This window comes from Diabrotica virgifera, chromosome 2 (genome assembly GCF_917563875.1).
Source record: "Diabrotica virgifera virgifera chromosome 2, PGI_DIABVI_V3a".
Taxonomy (NCBI): Eukaryota; Metazoa; Arthropoda; class Insecta; order Coleoptera; family Chrysomelidae; genus Diabrotica; species Diabrotica virgifera.
This window is the reverse complement of record NC_065444.1, coordinates 236,938,151-236,958,868: the sequence shown is the minus strand read 5'-3', so window position 1 is coordinate 236,958,868 and position 20,718 is coordinate 236,938,151. Positions and strand designations below refer to the sequence as shown.

At 34.1% G+C, this 20,718-nt stretch overlaps 1 protein-coding gene across 1 annotated transcript in view; it reads right to left on the bottom strand.

The window, feature by feature from the left end:
• The window catches only part of LOC126880496 (neuroendocrine convertase 1-like), a 112,304-nt gene that overhangs the window by 1,687 nt on the left and 89,899 nt on the right, over positions 1–20,718 (bottom strand). Inside the window, exons 9-11 of the mRNA XM_050644374.1 lie at positions 8,064–8,276; positions 3,971–4,137; positions 1,987–2,120 (exon numbers count right to left, since the gene is read on the bottom strand). Of these exons, the coding sequence (XP_050500331.1) occupies positions 1,987–2,120; positions 3,971–4,137; positions 8,064–8,276 (514 nt within the window). The remainder of the gene's footprint in view (positions 1–1,986; positions 2,121–3,970; positions 4,138–8,063; positions 8,277–20,718) is intronic.

The window sequence follows — 20,718 nt, the reverse complement described above, 5'->3', positions numbered from 1 at the left end:
AAATTGATGCAAGTTCTTGTTTAAGGTGGCTTTGAAATAATTGACACAAGAACTGTCAGATGTAAGATTTTAATTATTTGTACGTTTTATTTTTGTTATTGATTATAATTGTTGGCCATATTGTTATAATTGTTACCTAACAATGAATTTTAGTCGTGAAAAAATGACAGACATGATATATATTTTAGGAGAGTGTTTCAAAGACTCATTAGTTGCCACAAGAATTTATAAGGAACGGTATCCACAGCGTCAACAACCAAATAAGAGAGCATTTGACAACTTATTAGACAGGTTTAATCGTAATGGTTCTGTTCATAAAGCAAAGGAAAAAGCAAAAATTATTATTACGGATGAAAATGAATTAAATGTTTTACTGCCTGTTACGGAAAATCCTCATACAGTATTCAAAATATTACAAGAGAGCAAGATATAAGTTATGGATCTATCCAAAACATACTCAAGAAAAACAACATGCACCCATATCATATACAATTACATCAGCAACTTGTTGGGGATGATTTCGAACGAAGAGTACAATTTTGTCAATGGTCACAACAACAAATAGTTATAGAGAGAGATTTTTTTTGAGTTTGTTTCTTTTTTTTTGGAGACGAGGTAACATTCCACAAAAATGGTAGTGTAAACAAATACAATTTTCATTATTATTCCACAATCAATCCGTACTGTGCTCAGACACATAGTCAAACGAGATGGTCCGTAAATGTTTGGGGTGGAATCATAGGCAATTACGTTATATGTCTTTTTTTCTTTGAGGAATCGGTAAATGGTGAGGTTTATTTAAATTTTCTAGTGAATCATTTACCTATTCTACTTGAAAATGTACCATTAAACATCCGCCAACATATGTGGTACCTTCACGATGGAGCCCCTGCTCACCACAACGCACTTGTCAACGGTGAACTCGATGAACTATTTCCTGAAAGATGGATAGGAAGAGATGGGCCAGTTCACTGGCCACCCAGATCACCAGAATTAAACGAAGTTAACTTATTTTTTGGGGTTATATTAAAGACGTAGTGTATAGGACACCTCCAACAATAGTTGACGATATGAAAATAAGGATTCAAAACACCTTTCAAAGTAGTGTTATACAACAAATTCTTACAAACATCTGTAGGTCTTTCGAAACTCGTCTCCAGACTTGTGTAAACGTTATGGGAGGTCATTTTGAACACCTTTTATAACATAAGAAGTACATTGAACATATTTTTATTTAATTTAGATTTTTTAATAAATTAAAGTATTCTTAATAATAACTAAGTAATACATGTTGTTATCAACAATAAAACTAAAATATCTCGAAAACTAATAACTTTAGGTATAGGGAATATTTAAAAGATATGTAAGTATAGTGATAGAACTTTTCGATAATAATAAATACAGGGTGTTCCATTTAAAATTACGAAGAAAATATTGTATTTCCATTTTGACTTACCCTGTATACAATTTATGTAGTTATAAAAAAGTTGTACATTGTTGCAAAACTACTTTAATATTGACAGTCAAAAGCATTAAAAAAATAAGTTTATATTACACCGTTAGAAACATACAGGGCGATCAAATCAGTATGATTTTTTAATAAAAGTGCTCGTAACTTTGAAACACTCTGTATAACCCTAGACAAGTGTTATATCTCTAGAATCAGAAAAATGTAGAGAAACCAGATTTTGAATAAAATACAGGGTGTTCCATTTAAAAAAAACCTAACTTTGGTTTGGCACCGTGTTATGGAGGACCCTGTATATTTCTCACTAATTTTAAAATGTGTACATTAAAGGTGTCTATAAGTTTTATTAACAACTTTTTTTCATATATTTTTTAATAACAGATATATTGGACTTTGTCACAGAAGTTGATCACCCTGTATAATGTACAATTAACTAATTGGCTGCAGAAAAATTGTTTTATAATACCTACACGGTTTCCAAAAAAAGGACACTATACAAAATATGTTACAATTCTTACCACATCAGTAATGACTATTGTCCAAATTCCTTCAGCAATCTCTCCCCAAGTCATAACAGACATGAAGGTCCAGTTTTGAAATCCTTGTGAACTTTTGTCTAATTTTCTTGGAGCCAATAAATTGACCATTGTGCCTAAAATTTTAAAATATACAAATAAATAAACTTTTCTGAATAAAAAGGTTTATAATTTAATATATTGGGATTTATTGGCCGCATTCTGGCATTTTTGCTTGATTCATTTGCAACTTCGGCAGACAGTATCTAAGATAGTGGAAGTCAACATAGCCGTGACGTCGCGTCGCGCGTCGTTCATTTCAACGAATCAATAGCAATAATCACAAAGATATTTAACAACATATATAACTCTGGAGAAGAACCAAAAGAATGGCTGAAGTCTGAGTTTTTTGCACTTCCGAAAAAACCGGGAATCAAAAAATGTGAAAAATACCGTACGATAAGCTTCATCTCATGAATAATCTCCTAAAATTGTCCCTAAAATGTGAAAGTCAAATTTCCCCCAACCAGTTCAGGTTCATAAATGCTGTTAATACAAAGAAGTTTTTGCAGCTTTGATCTTTTTTGTGTAAATATCCTTTATCTACTCTATGTCATATTATGTATAAGTTTTTAGTTTGTGAAAACTGCCATTATAGATAGCAGTGCGTGAAGTGTTTAAAGTGTGCGTGAAGTAACAATGTATTTTAAATGGGACTTACTTTTTCGCACTGTTTTTACACACTTTCATTCATATAATCAAATATCCTTAACTTTCGCGTTGTCATGGTGATGACATAATGAGCAATAAATTACGACACAAGTTTTGACAATTTTGTGGTTTGAAAGAAGTTAGAATTTTTAAATGTCAAAGTTCTAAAAATTGTAGAATAGAAATGAATTCCAGTGACGAAGAGTTATAGTTTTTTTATTTGTTTATGGTACAGTAGATAAAAAATTGTATGAAACGGTGCGTGAAGTACTTTTTGCGAACTTACGCGATGTATTATAGCACTCGGCCGCTGTCGCTCGTGCTCTAAATATCGCGTGCGTTCGCAAAAAGCATACTTCACGAACTGTTTCATAAATAACTGTTATCACTTAAACAAACCTTGTTTTTACATAAAAATGCTTTATTTAACGAATACATACAGTGAGGACGTTTGAGTTGGAATAAATTCATTATCTCGAGAATGGGCGAATTCGAAGAGAAATCCTGAGACAGGTCGATTTTTTTTAAATTATGACTTTTTGGCATACCTATATCTCATACTAGTAACGTCATCCATCTGGGTGTGATGACGTAATCGATAATTTTTAAAATGAGAGTAGGGGTTGTGTGACAGCTCATTTGAAAGTTTATTTAATTCTCGATTCAGTAATATAAACATTAACATAATTATTCATACAGGGTGTACAAAAACATTTTTTTATTAAATCGATTTACACAAAAAGAAAAATGTAAACAATTTATTTAATTCAAAATACATTTTACTGCTGTCAGAAAAACAGATAATAATGATTATTTCACAAATAAACATTTCTTTTCGCTTAAATTCAATTTTCAAACTGCTAAGAGACAGGTAGGTGGCAGTTTTAACATTGAATTTAAGCGTAAAACAATATGTTTATTTCTCAAATAAAAATTTCATTTTGTTTTATGACAGCACTCAAATGTATTTTGAAATAAATCAATTACATACATTCTTCTATTTGTCTCAACTAATTTAATTAAAAAAAAATTTACACCCTGTATAATGTTAACGTTTATATTACTAAATAGAAAATTAAATAACCTTTCAAATAAGCTATCACATGACCCCTACTCTCATTTAAAAAAATGATCGATTACGTATGATATATATGCCATTAAGTCATGATTTAAAAATAAAAATCGACCTGTCTAAGGATTTCTCTACAAATTCGCCCATTCTCGAGATAATGAATTTATTCCAACTCAAACGTCCTCACTGTATAATATCACTTACCTGTAGGTGAATATAATTTTATTTGCAATGACCCTCTGGATGTGTAATTTATATTCGTTTGTACCTCAACATGTTCCAAATATTTCAGTTCATGATCTGTCTGTTTACATCCAGTCGAAGTAATTTCTATTTTTACTGGTTCACTGGATGATAGGGTAGAATTCATTCTATAATATAATTTTAATGTTAATTAAACTGTGTCATGTATCAGTAAATAATATGGAAAATAAAGTACAGAAAACCATTTCCCACATTACATCGCTCTTTGACCTCCCAGTAATTTGTTTCGAAGTTTATATTGATTTTTATAATATCTTCTCTATCTCCTGTAATGTTTGTCCGTAACTACCACTTCCATTCGACATACGGTGGAGATGGATTACCGGCAATGATATAAAACTACGTTCGCCACAATAGAGAAGAGAGTTCTAGCAGAATAATGATCTGAATAAGAACTCCATTAGCCAAAAGGTATGGACTGGAGACTAATTGCCTCTGCTAAATGATTTATTCAGTAGCGGCTCCCAAACCGTTCCGCCACGGCTACCAAGTATTGATTGATCGCTTTTCCGTTCCTTTTCCGATCGAGTATTGATTGATCCGTCCCTTATCTAATCCTATACCAGCATCGGACACCCTTTCTCTTTGATGGATGGTTATTATCAAAGTTATTTTTCAATTATTAAATCATTATTTAAATTCAGACGATTTTTCATTTCAAATTAAAGCTTAAAAGGTAGATTTCTCAAAACTTTTAAAAATGGAGTTAGTTGGTTTTGGCAGTAAGCCGACGACTATCTATAATCGAGGTTCCTACAGCCTCTGCCGCTTCTCGCATTTCGACCGCCATCTTTTTCTGTCCATCCATTCGTCTTTTTGGATGGCTCTATCTCTCATGATGTGCCGTACATTTTCTTCCCAGGCAACTGATGGCCTTCCCCTTCTTCTTCTTTGTTGTGGTATGTAATTTAAAGCTTTCTTTGGCCATCTATCTTCATTCATTCGTTTCACTAGTTGTCTCGTTTCAATTCTATCTACACTGGAATATACAGTATTTGTCCTACTTCTAATACCTTCATTCCTGATGTGATCTTTTTTGGATATACCACACGCTCTCCTTAGATAATCCATTTCTACTACTTCTATTCTTTTGCGATCTTTCTTCGTGATCTGCCAAACTTCTGCCCCATAAGTCATAATAGGCTCTACCAAGGTACGATATATTGTCAATTTCGTTTTTTGTCTTATATCTTTAGAACATGGTAGAGAGTTTAGAACGTTTACCGTTTTTTGCCCTTTTCGATGTCTCTTTTGGTAGTGCCTTCTTTAGATATTATAGATCCGAGATATTTATATTCTTTACATGTTTTTGTGGTTCTAATTTCTAAATCTGGATCTTATTCATCATCCCCTATTTTAAGATACTCTGTCTTTGAGATATTCAAATTAAGGCCCCATTTTTCATATTCTTTCTTTAGTTTTCTAAACATGTAGTTCATGTCTTCCTCATCATTTTTGCGACTACCTGAATATCTGCGAAAAACAAAGTTGTTAGACATTTACCACCGCCTATGTCTATTCCCATTCCGGATATTTGTTTCCTCCACTGCTCTAGCGATGATTGAATATACAGGGTGTCCCAAAAGTAGTGGAACGGTAGAATATTTCGCGAACTAAACATCGGATCGAAAAACTGAAAAATACGTGTTCAATCATTTTCAAAAATCTATCCAATGACACCAAACACCAACCCCCACTACACCCCCTGGAGGTGGGGTGGAGGGTAACTTTAAAATATCAAATGGAAACCCCTAGTTTCTCTTACAGATTTGGATTCGTTACGTAAAAGTAAGCAACTTTTATTCAAGACATTTTTTCGATCTGTGGATAGATGGCGCTATAATTGAGAAAAACGATTTATCCTGATATCATAGGTAAATTATAGAAACGGTCTAATATCTCGAGAAATACACTTCCAAATGAGAAACCAAAAAAAAAGTTTTTAATACTTTTCGAAAACCTATCGAATAACACTAATAATGACACTCCAACCCACCTCCTGGAGACGGGGTGGGGGGTAACTTTAAAATCTTAAATAGCAACCCCCACTTTTTATTACAGATTCGGATTCATCATGAAAAATTAAGCAACATTTATTCGAAACATTTTTTAAAATTGTTGATAGATGGCGCTTTAATTAAAAAAATACGATTTATTAGCGCCATCTATCAGCAATTTTAAAAAATGTTTCGAATAAATGTTGCTTAATTTTTCATGACGAATTCGAATCTGCAATAAAAAGTGGGGGTTGCTATTTAAGATTTTAAATTTACCCCCCACCCCGTCTCCAGGGGGTGGGTTGAAGGGTCATTTTTGGTGTTTATCGATAGGTTTTCGAAAAATATTAAAAACCTGTTTTTTCTTTTCTCATTTGGAAGTGTATTGCTCGAGATATTAGACCGTTTCTATAATTTACCTATGGTATCAGCACAGAATAAAGAACAAGTGGTATCAGGATAAATCGTTTTTCCCAATTATAGCGCCATCTATCCACAGTTCGAAAAAATGTCTTGAATAAAAGTTGCTTACTTTTACGTAACGAATCCAAATCTGCAAGAAAAACTAGGGGGTTTCTATTTGAGATTTTAAAGTTACCCCCCACCCCACCTCCAGAGGGTGTAGTGGGGGTTGGTGTTTGGTGTCATTGGATAGATTTTTGAAGATGATTGAATACGTATTTTTCAGTTTTTCGATCCGATGTTTAGTTCGCGAAATATTCGACCGTTCTACTACTTTTGGGACACCCTATATATTTTAAATAAAGTCGGAGACTGACAACATCCTTGTTTAAGCTCCTTTGTTATTGGAAATGATTCAGATTTAAAGTTTCCTTCTTTAACGACACCTCTTGCATTTTGTATTTGCGATGGCATCCACATACTCTCTACTAAGACCTACTTTCGTCAATGGTTGAAAAAGTTTTTTCAAAGGTACCGTATCGTATGCCTTCTCTAAATCTACAAACAATAGGTGGGTAGATAGATTTCTTGCCATCCGTTTTCTATTACCTGCTGCAGAACGAATATATTATTAATGCACGATCTTCCTGCAGGAAATTCACTTTGTTCTTCCATGTCTTCGTATTCTGATTCTATTCTTTCTTTTATTATTCGACCGTACAACCTCCCTATTGAGCTGGTAACAGTTATTCCTCTGTAATTAGAGCATATGCGTTTATCCCCTTTCTTGTATATGGATCTGATGTATCCAACATTACAATCATCAGGGATATTTTTGTCCTTTTAAGCATTTATTAAATACTTGAACCAACATCTCATGTAATATTTTTGGTCCGTTCTTTACCAACTCAATTGGGATGTCTCCAGGTCCTGCTGCTTTACCGTTTTTCGATCTTTTGAGGGCCTCGCTTAACTCTCCGGTTGTTATCTCAACTATTAGAATCTGAATTATTAAGAATATACCTACATTTGTATTTAAATTAAATTTGGGTTTTACTGAATGTGGTGTCTAACAGAGCTATCTCTTACACTGCCATGGTTCAATATAATACTAGCATATATTATTAATTTGAAGCGTTGCTCAATTCATTTTTCTACACAGGAAACAGGCATTTTTATCTTCTCTTTTCTTTCTGTCCTTAGTTTTTCTTGTAAGAGTTAATGTTAAAGAGAAACTTACCAACTAATATCATTTAGTTGAGGAGATTATCTTACATAGGTCAAATCAACAGACGAGTACAATGACATTAAAACATTTAAAAAGTAAATACCGCCAGGAGATGTATAGTCGTAAAAGAGTAGAGTCTACGGAACATATGAAATAAAAAGGGAAAAGAACAAGTAATTTACTATAAATTAATAAATAATTTAATAGTTACTAATAAATATAACAATATAAATAATACAATATAGTATTAAAAATATTAAAGAATTTAAAAATTAAGTACCGCCAGGGGGATGTATAGTCGTAAAAGAGTAGAGTCTACAGAACATATGAAATAAAAAGGGAAAATAAAAAGTAATTTAGTTACTAATAAATATAATTATTAAAATAAATATAAATACTTACGTACCTTAGCAAATTTCGGCAGGTCTTTCTCTCAGGAACTGTTTTCCAATTAATAGCCTCTCGTATTAATCCAAATGCATTCATTAATCCAAAACCAAATCGATCGCTTACCCAAAAACCTGCGGAATTTTGTTGCCATCCAGGATTGTGTGTCAGAGGTGCCAATTCGGAAGTCCATGTTATTAAATGTTGAACATCTCGCCAAGTCAAATTTCCGCTAGAAAGTATTAATTGATAATAAACTGTAACACCACAGTACAAAAAATAATAATTATTTGAAGAATTGATGAGAAAAATTAACAAAAACGTAAATATTCACTGCGGTGCAAAAAAATCGATTCACTAATTTGGTCATTTTTGAAGTTTCGAATTTCCTAAACATGTTGTTGGATTTAAGTGATTTTTTTTCATTGACAATATCACTGTAATAATATTGTTGCTAGACAGTCAAACTGTCATTGTATACCGGGTGTACGAATCAAACTGTGCCTTTTTCTCTAAGTTCGTATCACCCTGTGGACTATTCTAGCATTTATAAAATAGTGAAATTAAATCTAACTATAGCCCCAGGTTTTCTTAACATATTGTCTTTCGATTCATTCGCTTATATTGGATAATGAAAAAGTTAGGTACTTTGACAACTGGCCATGTTCGTCATCAGTACAGGGTGTTTCTAAATAAGGGTGACAAACTTTAGGGGGTAATTTTACATGAGAAAATAATTACAATTTGCTTTATAATCATAATGTCCGCAAACGCTTCGTTTCCGAGATACGGGATGTTCAATATTTTTTTACAAACTGACGATTTATTTATTGCTTTAAAACCAGTTGAGATTTGCAAATCAAATTTGGTGGCTTTTAAGACGTAGTTATTGCACATTTTTTGACATACAATTAAGAATTTTATATTCAGCATTGGCAGTGGTGTCGCGAGAGCTTTTTTTTGGGGGGGGAGAATGAAAAATATTCCCAACTCTCATACTTTATTTTATTTACATAGGTACACCTTTTTCCAAAATTCAGAATAATTAGTTATTATAATAATAAACATATTTTATGTAAGTAATAACTTTACTATAATCAAAACATAAAATAAATACACAGCGTTTTTATAACATTACCTTATTTCATACGTATTATATTTACATAAGTAGTTGTTTAGATTAACAGGATTAGGACAAAGAAAAAGACTACAAATTTTAAATAAAGTCGAAACGTCGGCAGTTTAAAAAAAAATAAAAAAGAAAAACTCTGGAGATTTTTTGTCCTAATCCTGTTACCTGAAAGACTATTTACAAAAAAGGACGATATTACGTATTCTTCCATTTTATTTAAGCCCTAAAATGTTATTTTAAAATTATTCGCCTTTTCTTTAGAGTTGCCCACTTATCAATTGTGTAACCTAAATCTAATTTTAACGCCATGTCAGATTCACACTTTAATAGCATTAAATTATCAAGCCGTTCATCAGACATTGTTGTTCTTAACACATTTTTAATAATTTTTAATTGACTAAAGCTCCTTTTGTTGGTTGAAACACCATAGGGTACAGTCAATACAAACATACAAAAGCAAAATGCTTGATTTAAATTATCTTTTAACTTGGTTACATTAGATAATAGTTCAGGAAAAGAACTTACTTTAGAGTTCATATCAAATAAGCATTGCACTTTGTATCTTTTAGGTTTCATTTTTCTTTTAATTTATGGTTTACCGCAAGTAGAATTATGCCTACAAATTAAAAACCGTTGCTAGTGAAATCAATATTTTCACATCACATCAAAATAAAAATTTAAAATTAATATTTTAGATAATTCTTACATAATTTTAAACTCAACAACAAAGCGAAGCCAATTTAATTTTTACTTACCAAAGATAAAAGTCCAAAATTTCCAAACTGCATTTACTCAGTCAAATTAATTAATACTCGAATAATGAATTGCAGCTCCACGCAACTGCTTCAAACAAATTGTAATTAATAATATTTAATATAATTTACCAGTGTAGCAGTAAATTAACACTAATAATTAAAATGTGTTTTTATAACCCATTCGGTCACTCGCACTTATTCACTTAACACCAAATAAAACCTGAACCCGGCTTACAGCTTACACCAAACAGAGTACAAAATATATTTTCGGCGATTCCCCTAACGCAGCGGTTCCCAACCTTTTTTCACTGCCGTACCCCTTGAGATAAATTTATTTCAAATTGTACCCCCAAGAAAAAAAAGTTGCAAGAACATTAATCATGGAAAGTAAATATTTACGCAAAAGTTTTTTTTTTATCTTTTATTTGACAATAAAGTTATTGTTCCAAAATTAGGCCTATATATGTTTCTAGTAAACTTAGTAAATTCTAAATACCAACTGTAAAAAAATAATAACAAAGTAAGTACAATGTTTCTTATCACAAAAACATACTAGAATTAGCAAATAAGTTTATTGAAAAAAAAAGAAATCAAAATTATTCTTAAAACAAGTCAAAACTGTTTTAGTGTGACCCTTGGGCCTGTTTTGTTGCACATAATATTTTGAAATCAATATCAACGGTTGATAAATATACTCTTAAATCAGGACTTGCATTTAGCTTATTCCTATACTTATTCTTAATGAAAACAGGAAGAGAACGATCTCTCAACTAGTTCTGTGTTTGTAAAAGGAAGTAAAACCAGAAGGGCTTTTGTGGTTAAGGGTCCATATTCATCCCTAATGCTCACCCAGAATTGTCCAAGGGGTTTTTTCTTGAACTCGGACTTCAAGGAGGAGTCACTTAAAAGTTATAGGAGCTTTTCCATCTCATGAACGGTCAATGTAGCAGTTCTCTCCGTCACCTCGTTTAGGAAAATACTTTCTAAAAGAGTCCTTCAGGTTTGTCAAATGTGTCACTATTTGATGTTTCACTTTGTCAGATATGGGCAGATTATTGTCACTCAAGAAATCATGAAGCGTGCTAAAAACTTCAGCTTGATTGTTTTGAATACAGGTTTTCCAAAAATCAATTTTCTTCAGCATGGATTCAATTTTGTCAGCAACTTTGAATACTGTAATTGAGCTGTTCTGTAACTCGTAAGTTGAGTTTATTGATCTGAGAAAAAATGTCTGCTAAATAAGCAAGCTTTTGAAGCCAGTCACTATCATGAAACTTGGAGGCTAAATAAAAAGGATGCTCTTCAAAAAATACTTGCAGTTCATGTCTGAGCTCAAAAAGTCTTGTAAGAACCTTCCCGCGAGATAGCCACCTTACTTCCGTGTGCAAAAGCAACGTGGAGTGAATGCCACCCATACCTTCACAAAGCACTTTGAACAGTCTGGAGTTTGTTGCATTGGCTTTAACAAAGTTGACTACTTTAACTGCTTCATTAAGAACATCATTCAAAGAAGACGGCAAGTTTTTGGCTGCAAGACTCTGTCTGTGGATGCAACAATGGCTCCATGCTACGTGGGGGGCCACTTCTTTTACGCGCCCCCAAAGACCGATATATATGCCAGACATTGATTTTCCTCCGTCAGTGCATATACCACACAATTTACCCCAGTCTATTTCTTTTTCACAGAAGTAGCTATAAATCAAATTGCACAAATCTCCCCCTGTAGTACGCTCAGTTAATGCATGGCACAGCAACAGATTTTCTTCAGACTCCTTGTACATACCTTGCAGTAACAAGTACGATTGCTAGGGCAGCAATGTCCGTACTTTCATCAACTTGGATGGAAAAAAATCACTGTCTTTTAATTGCTGAACCACTTTTCATCAATGTATTTAGAAATGTCTTGAATTCGCCGTGAAACTGTGTTGTTTGACAGCGGGATGGAGTTCACCTTACGAACAAAGTCCTGACCAAACATACACTGAGCAGCATCTTTTATACAAGGGGCTATCAAATCTTCACCTATTGTGTGGTTTTTACCACTTTTTGCAATATGGTAGCTAATTTTGAAAGAGGCTTCCAGAGCATTTTCATTATCTCTATTAACTGATGCGAAATAAGAAAAAACCACGCCATCTTTCCCATAATTTTTTGAAAGTCGTTCAAAATAGGTAATTTCTTTATTTTTGTGCTGGGCGTGTTTAATTCAAGGTGGCGCAAAAGTAAGGAAGGTTTCATGCTACCATTACTTAAAACTTCTCCACAAACAACACATAGTGGGTTTGGACTTTCCTCCTCTCCAGTAAACGAAAAGCTATATTTCAAGTACTCATTTGAATATTTTCGTTTCTTTGAGGAAGTTCCAGTACTAGTACTAGATTTCTGAGGTTTACTATCACTGGTACTCACACAAGAAGAATGTTCTGCTGCTGAGTCCCGGGACATACTAGGCTTGCTAAGCACCTGACTTGCCGTATCAGTCTGATTTGTTTTAACCGATCCAGTTTTTAACCACTTTAAATCGTTTACAAATCAGTCAAAAACTAACACGCACAATAAGCAAGTAAAAAGTAAACTGAACATAAAATCACGTAATGAAGAGCGACAGACGACAGTCAACTACTGTGCTAGCGAACTATGCGAGCACTGACTGACGGTACGGTAGCAGTGCATTGTGATAGTGTCTAAGTGAGTGGGGGAGGGGGAGCGGCAGAGGGCGAACTGACCATGACGAGCGAGCGTGAGTCAGACCATCGGACGATTCGGCGCGCCAGTACTGTACTGTACTTTTCAACCACTTTTCGTACGTAACGTACGACAAACACATAAAGTCCGCCATTACCAAATATTTTCGGCGTACCCCCAACCAGGTCGTTGCGTACCCCAAGGGGTACGCGTACCCCAGGTTGAGAACCGCTGCCATAACGTGTAACAAATTGTGAATCACTCAACCAGAGCACGCGGCACGCGTAGGCGTAGCAAGTTATTTAATTGACGCGTTGCCGGTTGCGGCGGCGCGGCATTGCCACATAGAAAACGAATTCAAAGAAATGAAAGAAATTCAACCCAAACTTTATTTTTTAACTTTATTTTTTTAAATATTATTTCTTTTCCAGTCGGAGTCGGGATTTATAATTTTCTTAATAAATTTTCCAACTGAATCTTTATTGGGGGGGGGGAGAATCCCCCCCTCACCCCCCGTATGGCGACACCACTGAGCATTGGCGCCAGTGGCGTAACTAACGCCAATGCAACCGATGCGGTGCATTGGGGCGCAGGCCTTAGGGGGGCGCAAAAAACTGACATTCTGGAAAAATTTTAGCAAAAAAATATGTTGAAGCAAAACTACAGAGATCCGATGTTAATCTAGATGATGCAAAGAATCTCCTTCAGAAGTGTTTAAAGACTGTGAGCAAACTGCGAGGAGAATTCGACGATGTCCTGGATCAAGCCAGAAAGTTAGCTGCGAAGTGGAATATTGATTCCTCAATGACCTCCAAACGCAAAAGAAAAGTAAAGACTTTTTTTGACGAATTTTCTAGTGACTATGAGTTTAGTGATCCTGTGCATTGCTTTAAAGTTAAGGTATTTTTGAGAGCTGTTGATATTCTTATTTCACAGTTAAACGAAAGGTTTAAATCTATGGTATGTATAACTGATACGTTTAGTTTTTTAAACCCAGATAATTTATTACATTTTTCTAACGAACAACTTGTAAAGTCAGCCTCGGAGTTTTGTAAAAAAATATGAATCTGATGTGACTCATGCTTTGACCAATGAAGTAATTTACTTTAGAAATGTAGTCAAAGACGATATCAAAAGTAATAAAATAAGCAAAATCAGCCACTTGGCTGATTATCTATCGATTAGGAATAAATTTATTGCATCAAGTGTCCCAAATTCAGCCCGATATTCCCAAATTTCCTTGGTACAAGTCTTGTAGAGCTTCTAGAAAGTACATAACTTCTATTATTAGAGTACGATTCGGGCACGCATGTTATCCAAAGCATTTATTTAAAATACAGGTTTTGGATAATGATAAATGTGAGCATTGTGAAGAGGAAAGTGATTTAGATCATATATTTTTTGGTTGTTCTAAAAATACAATTTACTCATCTAAATTAATAAATGATTTATTAAAATGTAAAGTAGCAACTCCTTGGAATATACTATATTTATTATCACTTGGTTCTGTAGATGTATACAACTCTTTAATTAACTTTTTAAAAGACAGCAAATTATCATTATAATTCCCTTAAACATTTTTAATTAATACCTTTGGTAGTTAGTTGTTTTAGCTGTTAAGCTTAGTGTTACTTAATACCTTTTAGTTGTTATCTTTGTTTTAAACCTGTTTTGTATAACTTGATAACTTGTATTCCTTATGTGTCTGGCAGTATGACGGTAAGTCTAAGCCAAAAAAAAAAAAAGTGTCCCAAACGTAAGTACAGCATTAATAATGTTTCTTACATTACCCGTAACTGTTGCACGTAGTGAGAGATATTTCTCTAAACTAAAAATAATAAAGAACTACTTAAGAAACTCTATGTCTAATATTAGACTGTGTGGTCTTAGTGTAATTAGTATTGAACATGAAAGAGCTCGGTCTTTAGATGTAGAAAAGTTAGCAAGACTGTTCCTAGAAACAAAGAGCCGCAAGGGCTTTGTCAGGGAATAGGAATTAACGTACAGTGTTGTTCCTATGAGCTGTAGGTAGGTTTGACTGTAAGAATGCATCATCTAGTAAAATTAATCAAAGTTTGAGAAACGGAACATAAACATTATATTGTTGCTTGCGATATCATATATACTATATAAGGGCACTGAATAAATAAAAAATGTTGAGTAAAGTAAGTAGTGTATATTTTATCGTCCTAAAAAGTACATTAATTAATTGTAAGTATATAATGTGATACTTACTTCAGTTATATTATTGGTATTTGGAAATGTTCAGTAACTTAAGGGGCTATCCTAGTGTAAAAGTACGAAATTCATATAACATACTTCATATTGGTTCAGTTGGTAATTCATATTGGTACAGTTCTTTTTATTTTAAAAATTAAAAAAAGTATGTGAATTTCGTACTTTTACACTAGGATAGCCCCTTAATTTTACTTTCAATTAATTTTTTGAATAATAACTTTTTAATAATTAACTTTAAAATTACTGTTATATTTCTTCTTTGTATAATCTTTCTCATGTCGTTGTTAGTTTCGTTGGAGGTTGGGGGGGGGGCGGGGTGGAGAATAAGTCTGGGAATAGGGGCGCACGAGGAATACTTGCATTGGGGCGCAGGTCAGACTAGTTACGCCACTGATTGGCGCGCAAACGGGTATTATGACCCATAATATTACCCGTACGCACGCCAATGGTGAATATAAAATTCTTAATTGTATGTCAAAAAATGTGCAATAACTACGTATTAAAACCCACCAAATTTGATTTGCATATCTCAACTGGTTTTAAAGCAATAAATAAATTGTCAGTTTGTAAAAAATATTGAACATCCCGTATCTCGGAAACGAAGCGTTTGCGGGCATATGATTATTAAGAGGATCGGTACGTATTTTCGGCTGCAATGCTATTCAAATGGGGATTCATTTTTTTCGAATCCTGAGAAAACTAATAAGTATTTTTGAAAAATTTAAACGCAGAATGAAAGATTACGTTATTGGCAAGGGCGAAAGTCCCTGAGAACTTCTCTAATGTTTATTTTAATAAGTTATAGGGGTGAAAAACTAAGAGAAAATTTAGTGTGATTTTTAATTTCAAATATATCATTCAAAATAAACTTTTTATTTATTCTAAGGGACTTTCGGCCCTCGGTAATAATTTAGTCTTTCATTCTGCTTTTAAATTTTTCAAAAATATTTATTGGTTTTTCAGTATTCGAAAAAAATGAACACAATGCCGTGGTAATATTTTCCAAATCTATCTTTGTCTTACAACGCACTCAGCCGAATATAATATTGTCAGCATATATTGTCAGTCAGACACTGACAATCAGTGACAATTTTAAATATTTGACATTGCATCGGGAATATGTTGAGTTATTGATTAAATATTATTGAAATGTAGTGTATTTGATAAATAATTGATTTAAGACGTGAACTTAATAAAAAGTTATTTATTGTATATTATTTGTGGAAGATCCAAGCAGAGAATACATCAGGATAATATATTCTGTGATCCAAGTATTTTGTTGTTAAAGATGTTCAAAATTGTAAGCATTCCAAAACAATATATTATTAAAAAATCACTTTAACACTTTTCCTCTTTTCTCGATTGAGTATTATTCTTTGTTGTACAAATAAATTATTACAATCACTTAATACATAGTTAGTGAAAAAATTATCACATTTATTAACTGAATTAATAATTTCCAATTATAAAAATAACAGTTATCCAAGAACATTCAAAACCCATCTCTTTAAATTAATGATGACATTTTCAAGTAGAATGACATTCTAGTAATGTTTACATATCCATACCAGTGTGAATTTTACTACACGTAATTTGCCGTGTAAAGACAGAAAAAGTAGGGATATACGTAAAATATTTGCGAATTATGTACCCATAGCCTTAAGCAAACTGTCATTATTTTCATGTGTAAAATTACCCCTTAAAATTTGTCGCACTTATTTCAAAAAAGCCCTGTACTGATCATAGATTAATAATATAGTATTACCGGATAGATAGGCAACTCACTGTAAAAATTTGGTTCCTTTCGCCACTTGCGACCGTAGTGTTAACTAATCACCATTTGGCGGGAAATTTAAATGGCAAGCATTAATGTCATCCGTTCAGCGCCTCTTGCGGGCCCTTTCGTTACTAATTAAAATATCTTCTTATAATCTCACCTATATTATTAAAATAAAATACCAGAACTTACTAAGCTTGTTAAAGTATTTTATTTAAATAATATCTAAGTCATCATCATCATACAACCTCTTCTGTCCACTGCTGGACATAGGTCTCTCCCATTCTTCGCCACTCTTCACGGTTCTGTGCTTCTTGTTGCCATTTCTTGGATATTCGTTTAATGTCGTCCATCCAGCGTGTTGGTGGTCGTCCTCTGCTGCGTTTGTCTTCTCTTGGGCGCCAGTCAATTAGTTTTCTGGTCCATCGTGAGTCTTTCAGTCGCGCTATGTGACCTGCCCAATTCCATTTCAGCTTGGCTATACGTTCAACGACATCAGTGATACCTCTTCTTTTCCTTAAGTCTTGGTTCCTTATTTTGTCTTTTTTTGTCACGCCGAGAATCGATCTTTCCATGCGCCTTTGTGCCACTCGCATTTTTAGTGCTGTTGTTTTTGTGAGCGTGAGAGTTTCTGCTCCGTATGTCATAATAGGAAGAACGCATTGGTCAAATGTCTTCCGTTTCATAGCTGTCGGGATGTTGCTCTTAAAGATGTCTCTTAGTGATCCATACGCCGCCCAAGCAAGTGTTATTCGTCGTTGAAATTCGCAGGTCTGATTGTCCTTGCCTATTCTGACTTCATGACCGAGATATATGTACTTTTCTGTCAATTCTACCACTTGATTTTGGATGGTTAGGTGTTCGCTGGGAACTAAATTTGTCATAAATTTGGTCTTACTGATGTTCATTTTTAGACCTATTGTTGAAGACACGTTTTCTAATTCTAGTAGCATTTGTTGTGCTTCACCCAGATCTTCGGTAATAAGTACTATATCGTCGGCAAAACGCAGATGATTGAGCATTTCTCCATCTATCTTTATTCCTCTATTTTCCCACTTTAGCATTTTAAAGGCGTATTCGAGGACCGCTATAAATAATTTAGGTGAGAGAGTGTCGCCCTGTCTCACACCTCGCTTGATATGAATTTCTCTGGTAGTATCATGTAGTTTTACACGCATTGTGGCGTTTTGGTATAATGTTTGCACTAACTTTGTAAACCGGTAATCTATTCTACTATTGTTCAGAGCAATTATAATGCTGTCTAATTCCACAGTGTCGAAGGCTTTGTGAAAGTCTACGAAGATAAGTACCAGTGGTTTGTTATATTCTATCGACTTTTCTATTAAGGTTTTTACTGTTTGTAGGTGATCGTTCGTTCCGAATTTTGAGCGGAATCCAGCTTGTTCTCGGGGTTGGTAGAAATCTAACTTTTTTTCTAGTCTTGTCGTAATTATTCGGGTAAACATTTTATAGATGTGGTTCAATAAGCTGATTGGTCTATAGTTTTCTAGGTGCGCCTTGTCTCCTTTCTTGTGTAGTAAAATTGTTACTGCATTGTTCCATGTTTCCGGTATGCAACAATCTGTTAGACAAAGGTTAAACAAAATTTTTATTTGGTTGAGAAGGACACGTCCACCCATCTTTATAGCTTCTATTACGACTCCATCTTCTCCTGGCGCTTTGTTGTTTTTCATCCTTTTCATTGCGTCCTGGATTTCGCTTAGTGTGATCTCTGGCATGAGCTCTGAACCCTGGTTGATAACTTTGCGTGATGCAGCGGCTTCTAAATTCTTTTGGTCTTCTCTTTGGCTTGTATATAGTTCTTGATAGAAGTCTTCAACTATGTGTAGTAGTTCTTCTCTATTTGATGTGGGGACTCCTTCTTTGTTCTTTAGTTTGTGTATTTCGCATTTTCCATTGTTTAGCTGCCTTCTCAGGACTTTCAGACTTTTATTCTCTTCTATAGTCCGCTGGACTTTTTCATTCTTAAATTTCCTTAAATCTTTCCTTATAGCTTTTGATACTTCTTTGTTTATTTTTCGCAGTTCTTCTTCGTCAGTGCTTTCGTTTTCTTTGATTTTTCTTCTAGTTTCCATTAGTTGCTTTGTTTCAATGGTTATTTTTTCGTCTTGGCTTCTTTTAGGACAGCATTTTACTTGAGCCTCTCGAATAGCTTCTACGATATTTTCGTTTAGGGCATCTACATTATTCATGCATTCATTTTGTTGTAGGATTTTATTGATATTGCCTTGGTATTCATTTAAATTCGTTGGGTCAATCCATATTGGGTTGGCTTTCTTCCTAATCATTTTGGATCTTTCTGTTATTAAGTCTAATTTTAGTTTGGCTCTTACCATTCTATGATCGCTGCCTGTGGTAAAGCTATTAAGGACTGTGACATCGTTGAATATATATTTTTTGTCACTGATTATGTAGTCTATCTCGTTTCTGGTCTTACCATCTGGGCTTTTCCACGTCCATCTTCTGTGATCTTTTTTAGAGAAGAAACTATTCATCTGGTAAAGATTTTGTTGTAATAGAAATTCTAGTAGTGTTTGGCCACGCTCGTTTCTGCCTTTGGATCCAAATTTACCTAGTGCTGTTTCCTGTTCATCCTGCTTTAGACCGATCTTTGCGTTAAAGTCGCCGCATATAATCGTGTAATGTGTTGGTGTTTCTTTCAGTGCCGTTGAGATGTCATCGTAGAAGTCTTCAATCTCCTCATCCGGATGGTTCGTTGTTGGTGCGTATACCTGAATAATCTTTATTTTATACCTTCGGTTTAGCTTTACGATTAAATAGGCTACTCTTGTGGATATACTTCTTGTAATCACTATGTCATTTGCAAGTCTTTTGTGTATAAAGAATCCAACTCCCCCGACTGATTCGGTTTCACTACCTATACTATAAAATATATGCCCTGATTTTAGTGTTGTCAGGTTTTCTCCATGTCGTCTTACTTCACTGACTCCAATGATATCCCATTTTACTTTTGACATCTCGATTTCCATTTCAGTGACTTTTTCTTCAGATAATAATGTTCTGGCATTGTAGGTACAGATAAAGAGTGTTAGAGGTTTTTTCGTCTTTCGCGTCGTCATTTTTTTGTCCCCCCCAGAATCCTTGGGACAGACTGATAAATCAGTGTGAGAGTTTCGATTTCTCGCTATACTCACCTGGGGTACATCCGCTTCTGTTTTAAAATCTGACATTTTGTTGGGAGGTATTTGCCTTAAAACACCACGCTGGCAAGGCGGGTTGGTGAGTTTTTAATTCAGCCGCTCATTGTGAGTACCGACGCTGTTTGAAGCCGCCCGCTCCGGGTCAGACGCTTCTAGGTTTGTGATCTTATACTACCCCTAAAATCGAGGGTTACCAGCTCCGCCATCTTCGCCGTACCGGAAGTATTCTTCGTCGCCTTGGATGCCGTTCTGGACTTCATCCGTGACCCTGGACAAGGGACCCTTAGCAGGTACTAGCTTCCCGGGTCAAGAAGCTCCTGGAATCTGCGGGGGGCAGGGATTGATTCACTTTCCCTGATAGGACTATCCAAGAGAGTCCAAAGGACTTCAAAGAGTTCCTACCCGCTACCCAATATCTAAGTAATACTCATAAATTATTCGGAATTCCCAAGTTACAAAAATATGTTATTTTTGCTGTCAAATTTAGTAAGGAAAAGGGATATAAAAAAAGTTATGACAATGTTTTTCTAAATATAGGTACGTGTATTTATTTGTTGTTTCAGATAAAACAGTTATAAACTAATTACTATTTACCTATCTATGCATTTTTCTAACTTTTCTATGATTTGTACACAACGGTACACAACAATAATAAACCATGTTCAGTTTTTTTATTAACACAACACAAAAGTTCTTTCGTTTTGTAACTAAAACAAAACTACACTTTATCAACGAAGGATAAGGAACCAACTTAAATTGAAATTACTAAGAACAAATCGTTAAAGGTAATACAATAAAAAATAAAAACTGTAAACTAATGGAAAATTTTTTCCACTAACTGTCATTACTTTTGACAGAATTGACATTGCCGAGTTAAGCTTCGTTTGATTATTTTATTTATGACA